Source organism: Paroedura picta, chromosome 5, assembly GCF_049243985.1.
Source record: "Paroedura picta isolate Pp20150507F chromosome 5, Ppicta_v3.0, whole genome shotgun sequence".
Lineage (NCBI taxonomy): Eukaryota > Metazoa > Chordata > Lepidosauria > Squamata > Gekkonidae > Paroedura > Paroedura picta.
In genome coordinates this window covers 14,652,297-14,662,295 of record NC_135373.1, presented here as the reverse complement: position 1 = coordinate 14,662,295, position 9,999 = coordinate 14,652,297, and the positions used below count along the sequence as shown (strand labels likewise).

Here is a 9,999-nt window from a genome sequence, read left to right as displayed (position 1 = left end):
GTCTGAAATCTGTGCACTTGAGCTCGTTCATCACTGTTCCTTCCTTCCGCCCAGATAGTCCAGGCAAGGCTGCCCTTGTCAGATCTCAGGAGCTAAGCTTGGCTGGTATTTGGATTGGAGACCTCCAAGGAGAACTAGGAGGCAGGCAATGGCAAAGTACCTCCCAACATCTCTTGCCTGGTTCCCAGACACTCCTACAATCATAACATCTGGCTATATTACAGACGTGCCTTATGATAAATAAATACCCTTCACTTTTCCCCCCAGCAGTTTGCATTGCCACAGAGGCAAGCTCCTTTCCCCTTTACGCCTGACACTGAAAACTGGCTCTTTTGCATGTGCCAGAAACACTACAATAGCCTGTGGTGCATCAGCATTTTCTTTAATTTTTTGACCTGAGTTTTGCCCAAAGGACTCAGGTGTGCTGGGACCAGCATTCAGAAACACCAGCTGCTGTAACACAAAGCAGAGCTTGATATCCATATAGCAACTCCGAGCTATTTCAAAGACTACTTGGAGGAGGTTTCACTAGGAGGAGGGCAGGATGCTGTTTCTGCTGGCTGCAGAGGAGAGGACACGCAGTAATGGGTTTAAACTTCAAGTACAACGATATAGGCTAGATATCAGGGAAAAAATTTTCACAGAGTAGTTCAGCAGTGGAATAGGCTGCCTAAGGAGGTGGTGAGCTCCCCCTCACTGGCAGTCTTCAAGCAAAGGTTGGATGCACACTTTTCTTGGATGCTTTAGGATGCTTAGGGCTGGTCCTGCATTGAGCAGGGGGTTGGACTAGATGGCCTTTATGGCCCCTTCCAACTCTTATGATTCTATGACCACCCCAAGATAACTAATAAGTACAATCACAAATTTGTTGGGACAGCACCTAAGACATTATTTATTATGTACATCACTTCATGATTATGGTGGGCAAATGGGCCACATGAAAACAAGAACGTTCTTCAAGTTTTAGTGCTGGGGAATGAGTTAACAGCCACAAGATGAGCAGGAATTATTTTCACAATTTTTTCTGAAGGCTTATTTATAGAGAAAACAAGGCTGTTAAATTGGTTCAAAAACGTTCTGTTTATCGAGTGGGCATGCCAGAAAGACACAAGTAACATCTCTTCAAGTAACATCTCTTAATCAGGAAGAAAGCTATTCACTAGATGAAGAATAAGGGGGTGGATCTGATTTTTTTTTCCTGCCCGGTGTCTGCGTTTCAAGGCAGGAAACTAGAAATTAAATAGGAGATGCTCTCCCTGTGTACCTCCAGGTTACGTTTCATCAAACGAAAAGAGAGTACTACCTGGTGCGTACCTGTATTGATTCTGAATAAAGGTCAGAAATTAGTGGTCATCCACTGGGTGACGGACAGAGGCTATGACCCCTATCCTTGTGAGGGAGGCATAAAGTTCCACACATCCCAATGTTCTGGATTTTTAAAAACATCCCTGATTGACTAGATGAGGCCCACTCTTCCTTCTGAATCCATGATTTTCACAGAAAACACATTTGAGGCACCTGAAATGTATGTGACATGATTGAAAGTGAGGGTAAAGTAGGAGTTAGAATTTCTTTACGAGTCAACGCAGCTGACCCTTCTCTCTAGACTGGGCAATCCGAACAAGTAACATGATCTGGAAAAGAACCATCCTTTGATTTTTGAGGTGACGGAGAGTGACTGTATTCCCAACTAACACTATCATACCCATGTGTGCATTTAAGAGTTTTTCTTAAATTGAAGGCCAATTTATTTTATCCCCTTGTAATAAATTAAGCAACATAGGTGAAGGATAGAGGAGGAACCGTCTTAGACTAAGTCATTCCCCATTGACTCTCAATGGCAGCATCCCTTTGAGGTCTCAGGCAGGGCAGCTTTCTTGCAACCCGAGAACAACTTTAACTTGGAGTTGTCAGGGACCGGACCATGGTCTTCATAACTGGCTGTGTTAATGAGAAATGGGCCCCTTTCCACACCCCCTGATGGACAACATATATTTCCCTTCTCTTGTACCTGGCATTCTGGAGAGTCACCCATCACTCGCCCACCGTGGGGTCTTTCCTGGACCCCTCCCTCTACTGCTCAACAGCCTGGTGGCAGTCTGAACATAAAAGAGGCAGACCCCGGTCCATCTGCTCCAAGGGTCTGTTACCAATGCAGGTGAATCCAGAAGCGAGTGAGTTAACGGCCCCTGCCTTGCCTATCCCCAGGAGTTGGGATTCCGATGGACCCTGTCTCTAAACCTGGAATTGGCAAGGAGGCCGTGCTCCACTTTGCAGGAAGAACCTGCATCCAACCACAAAGGATATTCTGCTCCCACATCTACAGGTTCTCCTCATCCTACTTTTAATAAGGACCTGGAACCTCAGCGGAGAAGGAAACTGGATTGTTTCTGAGTTTCTTAACATATAAGGTAGGGGTCCTGAATTTGTTTCCAGAGATGGAGAGTCTGGTGTGGGGTTCGCTGGTGGACCAAGAGTAATTCTCTATGTACACAGGGGTTCTCGCGGTCCTTCTCCGCAATGTCAAATGTCTGGAAGCCAGGGTGTGCTTCAGGATGGATGCCCAGGGCTTGGAAACACAGCCCTGTGTAAACATCATCTATTGGGTAGAAGGGTATGTATTGAGAAATGACATAGAGCCACTGGGTCAGCACACCTGAGAAGATGTAGCCTCCACCGCCTGCATAAGCTGGGTATGGCCCTATGTAATATGACTCAGGAACATAGTACTTGCTCTTACGGACCCGAAACGGTGAGGCATTGGCCATCACTTGGCCCATGTAGATTGCCTTACGGTCATCTAAAGAGCTCAGGTAGGCCACAACCTTGGGCGTGTTGATGAAAACGTCGTCATCCCCCTTGAGAATAAAGCGAACATCATGGCAGTGCTCCAGTGTCCAGTTGAGAAAGAGGAAGTCCTTCAGTGTCAGGTTGAAAAAGGTGTCTTCAAAGTCCCACATCAAGATATCCCCAAAAGTCTGCCCCTCGTATGCCACCATGCTTTGCAGGTTGGGTCCGTGCTGGCCCCCAGCTGTTCCCAACAAGAAAACGGTGCGCACAGATAGCCCACCATGCTCACCTTCATGTCCCCAGGAGTCCCGTACAGCCTGGCGGGCAGCGAAATTCCCTGGCAGAGATTTGATGGCCAGAAGCAGAAAAGTATGGTTCTTGCCATGGGCACACTTGCCTGGCTGGTTGATCAACAATGGAAAGTTCCGGCATTCGTCAGACAGGATAAAGTTCCTGTAAAGCTCTGAATATGTCCCAAAGTCTTTGATATTGCTCAATCTTTCTGTGTCTCTGGACCTTTCACATGCATGTGCGGAGGCGTTACTCCACCCAGCGTCTAGTGCATGGAAGATCTGGTGCTGCTTTCTGTTCCAATAGGCCTTGGAATTCGGGATATTCTGGCGCAGCTGCTGCAGGGAGGCATTGAAGCGGAGTGGGGCAACCACCAGGGCATCTTCAGCTGTGGTCTGTGCAGGTGTGAAAGCGCTGGTTTGCCAGTTCATCTCGTGAGGAGTCGGGAATCGCTTGTGTGGTTCAGCAGACCACTCAATATAGGCCTTGAGGGCCACCAGCGTCAGCAAAGCAGTAGCCACCGTGAGGAACCGCGACCCTTTCATCTTCTTCCTGGAAGACAGCAGAGGTAAAAGAATAAGTACCTGAAAGGGCCTGAAAGTAAAATGGCAAGTCTTGTCCTCTGTACAGTAGGGGGTCAAAGCTTTTTGATGGTCAAAACCACAAATCTTCTTTATTAAACCAAAATTACAATGCCAAACCAAGATCTGGTATGCAAAACTCATTTTCGAGGAAACGTCCTTCATTGGTGGCTAAAATTTTAAATGGATAAATCAAAATCCAGTCATATAATGCAAATTTTCCTCTAATAAATATTAGTGCACATTATTATTATTAAAAATAATAAATTATAAATGTATAAATAAAACAGTATGTGGGTTTAAATCAACTGCCTATACCTCTTATAAATAATACAAGCCTCTTGCTTTTTATAAATTCTATAAAGATAAACATGACATGCATATCATCATCATAAGACTTTATTGTTTCCAGCCATAGGCCATTACAATGCAATGCAATCAATATATCAGTTGATATAAAAACAGTAAAAGAATTAGAACAATACATGCGGTAGTCCATAGATAATAAAAGACAATAAGAATTCAGGTTTCTAGCTCTCTGGTGGCATAAGTTTGGCTCGAATTTTCCTTGCGGCTAATGCAAATAGGGAAACATAACTAATTAGGGGGTTGGTATCTGATAATAAAAAGACTATTTTGTCCAAATTCATAGGGAAGTTCTGGCCACTCAAACATCTCTCAATATATTTGGTTCTTGGCTCCAAGTATAGTGGGCAATCCAAAACATAATGATAAAGGTCTTCAACAGCAGGTTCTCCACAAATACATAGGCGAAGGGCAAAAGGTACACCAGAAAAACGGCCTGAGAGTAGGGCTGATGGCATAACTTGAAAGCATAAATGAGCAAACGCCATTCGAAGTTTTTGTACAGAGATGGTTACTAAATAGTCTGATCTGAGATGGACTGTTTTGAATAGTTTAAACAAAGGAGAAAAGTTAGATTTTATTATTGTTTGTCTATCCAGTATGGCATCAGTATTAAAGATCCAGTCTCTCAGATTAGACCCATCAACTTGTGCTCTTAATAAATCATCTGGGATGGAATACCGTTATTGTATTTTATCATAACTGGCAAGTCGGAAAGGTTCAGTATTCAAGGTTAGTTCAAAACATTGCTTGAATATTGAATTGGTAGTGTTTTTCCTATGTTTTGCCCAAAATTTTAACAAAGCTAAGTGGACTCGAGCCCTGATCGATGGAAGCCCTAACTCTACACGCATATGTGCGGCAGGAGTTCCTTTAGGTAAGGCCAAGATATGTCTAAGGAAGTGATTCTGAATCACTTCCAAACTAGAAATCAGATGATCCCTCCAACCCCAGACTTCGATACCATAAAGGAGATGGGGTAAGGCCTTGGCTACAAATAGTTTTATTGCTGGATCAATAAGAAATCCTCCCTTAGATGCATAGAATCTTAGTATGGCCCCAATTATTTTAAGAGTGGAGGCCTTAATCAAGGCTAAATGGTTGTTCCAACTCAGTGTCTCAGTGAAGGTCACTCCCAGGTATTTGAATGAGCTACTTTGTTCAATGGGAATATTATGGATGTTCCATTTAAATCTCTTTGGCCTTCTCCTAAAGACCATGACTTTGGTCTTGTTGTAATTTATATTAAGAGCCTCCTCATTACAGTAATCTCCTAGTTTGACCAACAACCTCTTTAATCCAATGCAGGTGCGTGAAATTAAAACCATATCATCCGCATATAATAAGATTGATACTTTTTGCTGCCCAAAGGAGGGAGGAGTAAACTCTGGTCCAGTTAACCTCAAAACAATATCATTCAAATAAAGATTAAACAGCATGGGGGCCAGGACACAACCCTGTTTAACTCCTCTCTGAATTGGAATTGGGTCAGTCACTGAGCCAGAAATACCAACTCTGACTTTTGCATGTATGTCCGTGTGTAGTGCTTGTAGGAGGAATAACAAGCGTTTATCAATGTTTGTTTTGGCTAGCTTTTCCCAAAGGCGGGCTCTATTGATTGTGTCAAATGCTGTGGCCAAGTCCACAAAAGCTACAAAAAGGACTTTGGTGGGGCCATTAATGCTTAAAGTGGCAAGTTGAAAAAGACTCTGACAGTGTTCAATAGTGCTTTGTCCTTTTCTAAACCCTGCCTGATTGGGGTGAATAACACAGTTAGATGATTCCCAATCTTCTAATTTATATCTATAGAGTTTAGCAGTTATATTCAGCAAGCTTATAGGGCGATAGTTCTTTGGGTCTGTTTTGTCCCCCGTCTTGTGAATAGGAACCACAATGCTCATTTTCCAATCGGGTGGGACAATGCCTGAATCATTTATTTGAGTGAATATCTTGGCTAATACTGGAGCCCACCAGTCCGGAAAGGATTTATACAAGTCTGGGGGAATCATGTCCTCCCCTGGAGATTTTCCTCCTCTTAATGATAGAATAAGTTTTTTGATTTCCGATTCAGTTACTTGGGGGCAAGCTGGTAAAATTTGGGGGATTTGTGCTTGAGGGCCATCATTCAAGGAATTGGAATGAGAATTACTAAAGATGTTTCTAAAATATACATACCAATCCTTACCAGAAATTTGGGCATCTAATTGTAAATGAGGCCTACCAAAACCAGAAGAAATGAGTTGCCAAAAGCGTGTCTCATTCTTCTCTGTAACAGTCTTACTTAATTCTTGCCATAATTGTTTTGAATGATCCAGTTTCTTTTGTTTAAGAAGATTTTTTAAAATAATTTTATTATTTATTTATTATATGAAGCATTTACAGAAAAGTAAAGAGAAAAAAGCGACCAGCTGATATGGTTTGCCATCCTCTTTTAACATACATATTCAGTTCCCATCACATATTAATCCTAATCTAGAAGTTTTTACCATTTTTCTTAGCAAAATGATTGTTAATACATATGAGAGTATGATCTATTATAAGAATATATTCTATTATTATCTTAAGTGATATACAGTCAGTCCCTTCATAAATTGGCCCTGACCTAAGAGTTACTGCTGCTGTCTTGTTAATACATATGAAGTATAGTTTGTCATCTTCTTTTAGCATACATATTGGCATACATATTCAGTTCCCATCACATATTGATCCTGATCTAGAAGTTATTACCATCTTTCTTAGCAGAGTAATTGTTGATACATATAAGAGTATAATCTATTATAAGAATATATTCTATTATTGTCTTAGATGATATAAAGTCAGTTCTCTTCATATATTGGTCCTGTCCTAAGAGTTACTGCCGCTGTCTTCCCCACAGGAAACCAGGAGAATGCTCCACTGTTCAACACATCTTTCAGGTGGTCGCAGAAAATGAAATTGTGTTTTTTTCCATAGTAGAGTATTTCTGATTGTCCTTCTGTCAGGGCCAAAGAAGTCTCTTGCTTGATTCTTGCTTACAGTCGCCTTTAAGTAGGCTCTGTATACTTTATCAATCTGGATCTCTTCCTCTGGTCGCACAGAGATATCTCCTGATAGCTTTTTGCGTGCTGTCGCCTTTGAATAGACTCTTTTTATTTTGCTGATCCAAATCACTTCCTGCTCTAAATAGACTTCCAGGTTTTCGGTGCTTTCCTTCCTTAAATCTGTTTTCCCAAGTTCTTCCAAGGTGCTTTGGATTTTTACGTCCCTAGCTCTCTTCCCCTTCTGTTGATTAACTTCCAGACATTGAATTCTCGTTTGTATTGTTGACTGAGCTGTGTCCTCATCAGCTGCTCTCTCCAGACCGTCAGCTCCATCCAAAAGCTCCCCCTTAGTCCCTCGGATTTCCTTTTCCACCTTATTGACTGCTTTCAGTATCTTTGAGTTCCCTTCGCATAACAAATGGAAAAGCTGTGCCTTAGTTAATTTTTCCATAGTTCTAGGCAGTCACAAACTATAAACAGAAAGTCTCGTGAGGTCTCGCGGGAGCACGAGCGATCCCAAATTATCAGTTTGTCGATCTCCGTATCAAGTCAGCTTCCCCCACTGAACTCTCTCCAGCAAAACTTTAAAGTCCCTCTTTTCTTAAGCTCTCTCTTTGTTTGGTTAGTAGGTATAATTAGCTGGGAGCCTCTCACTCGACGAAAGAAGGAATTCACTTGTAAATTGGTTGAGGAGGGGGGGGAAGAGCTTGTGGGGAAAGAAAAGGAAAAGCCAGAAAGCTTTCAATCCTTACTGTTGTAGACTTCAGCTCCTGTCAGTCTAGTAAAAGATGATCTGGGAAGAATGTAGACTCAGCTGGTCGTTTCAGGCTTAGAAAGTTATTTACGACAAGGGCGCCATCATGACCTTAAGCACATGCCGCGGTTGATCCGGAGAGCTTCGTCTCCCTCCCTCTCCACGGATCTGTAGGACCCTCAGGATGCCGTTCCCGGTTCCTGGGGCGACCGGCGAGCAGATTTGCGTATCTGCTCAGGTCTGCCAGGTGCAGTTGCTCCTGACCCTCAGCATGGCTTAAGAGCTGGACAGAAGCCCAGCTGTTATGGCACCATCTTCAGTCGTTCTGCTTAAGAAGATTTTTGTATTTACTTCTGAGTGAATTAAGAGCAGAAACTGAGATATTAGTATTTGAGTGGCGAAACTTTCTGGTGTAGGATACAAGTTCCTTCCTGGCCATCTTACATTCAGCATCAAACCAACCTTTATTAAGATATGTTAAGTTATTTAAAGGTTTGTCATTGGAAAAAAAAGGCTTAAGAAAATAAACTATGTTCATGAAGTACTTAAAAGAGTCGCTATCCGATTGAATTAAAGCACAACGCCTCGCCCATATATCCCCCTCAATCAGAGCATGAGATAATGTTGCGTGAAGCTGTTCTGACCATTTGATTCTTCTAGGTCCAGGGAAACAGCCTTCTGCTATATTAGAGGTAGAATTCAAATAAATGCCGGGCTGGAAATTTAAAAGAAGTCTCAATGGGCAGTGGTCACTTTCAACTCTATTGATAATATCAAATCCCAACATGACTCAAGAGTGAGGGGGGGGACAGCTATATAGTCTATAGTACTAGCGCCACGAGAAGATAAAAACGTAAAAGAACCACCTGACACATCATATTTTGTTCCATGTAGAATACATAAGTTAAAATCAGAAGTCAATTCAAGCAGTTTTAACCCTGGTCTATTAATAACTAAGTCCTTTGAAGCTCGGTCTAAGATACAAGCAGCAGTTGCAATCTGGTTTTTATGCCTTAACAAGGAGTTAGATAGGTCAGGGCCAATTCTGGCATTAAAATCTCCACAAAGTACTAAATTGGCATTGGAAAACTGAGATGTTAAACGTTCCAAGGTGTCTATTAATAGATTCCAACCGTTTTCACCATTTAGGGACGCCGGTAATTTAGGTGGAATATAGATGTTAAAAAGTAGGATGGGTCTTATTTTCCTCCCCTGCAAAAGTAAGGCCTGGAAATAATGAGAGGATTTAGTGTCTAAAACTTGGATATTGATTTGCAAGTCAACATTAATACAAATCGCCAAGCCACCACGTCCACGACCTTTGGAATTTACTTTGATAGCTGGGACTGTGTATAATCGAAAACCTTGAAGGTTACTGAGACCAGACTCTTGCACCCAAGTCTCCTGTAAACATAGAATCTCAAATTTACCCAGAAATAATAGAAATTCTGAGTCATGAAGTTTGTTACACCACCCACCTAAATTCCAAGATAAGACATTTAATTGTCAATCTGTTTTTTCAATCTTTTCCAAGGAGCCCTCATAGTCCATATAAATACAGCCATTTTTAGTTGAGTTTGAGGATTCATGGTTTTGTACTTTTACTATAAGGCTTTTCCCTACTGAACTGTCCTTTGTTGCTGTTGTCATACTACCTGTTTGTCAGACTCTTGCTGATCAGCTGTTCTTCCTAACTCTTGAGTTTTGATGCTGTCTGAAGAAGAGAAGGTGGGCTCAAGGTCTTGGATAGAAACAAACGTGGAGTTGTCAAATAGGGATGGAGTTTGAATATGACTCTGTGTTGCTGATGCTTTTGTGGATCCCAATAGTCTGCATCTTAACAGACCCAGCCTGTCCGTAATGTTCTTTTGATTCTGGAGTGGTAAAGCTGAGAAAGAGGTTAACAAGTCTTTTTCAACTGAGTTTGCAAGAGTAGGACACTTGGAAATGTGAGTGTTTACTGGGGATTCACACAGCTCTATCAAATCAGGATGAGAGGTATTAATGAAAGTATTCTTGTCTGTGGAGTTATCATCTGGCAGAGCTTTTGATTGTTGGAATGTTGAGACCAAAGAAGTTTGTATCATATTTGTAAAGGCACGTACAGGAAAAATTCCTCTAGAATTAAGGAAGGGCTTCTGCCTTAGGAGTAATGATGGAATTTTAGAACTAGCAAACGAGAGTAGAACTCTGTGTG

The 9,999-nt window shown here is 41.9% G+C and overlaps 1 protein-coding gene across 8 annotated transcripts in view; it reads right to left on the bottom strand.

Moving 5' to 3' along the window:
• Positions 1 to 341: 341 nt before the first annotated feature.
• B3GNT8 (UDP-GlcNAc:betaGal beta-1,3-N-acetylglucosaminyltransferase 8) overlaps positions 342 to 9,999 on the bottom strand; it is a 55,811-nt gene continuing 46,153 nt past the window's right edge. For 6 of the 8 annotated variants that reach the window (XM_077336583.1, XM_077336580.1, XM_077336581.1 and 3 more), the window contains one exon: positions 343 to 3,633. In XM_077336583.1, the coding sequence (XP_077192698.1) occupies positions 2,400 to 3,626 (1,227 nt within the window). In that variant the 5' untranslated portion in view covers positions 3,627 to 3,633 and the 3' untranslated portion in view covers positions 343 to 2,399. Of the gene's footprint in view, positions 3,634 to 9,999 lie in introns of all 8 variants that reach the window. The other 2 variants (XM_077336584.1, XM_077336585.1) reach the window with 1 other exon arrangement.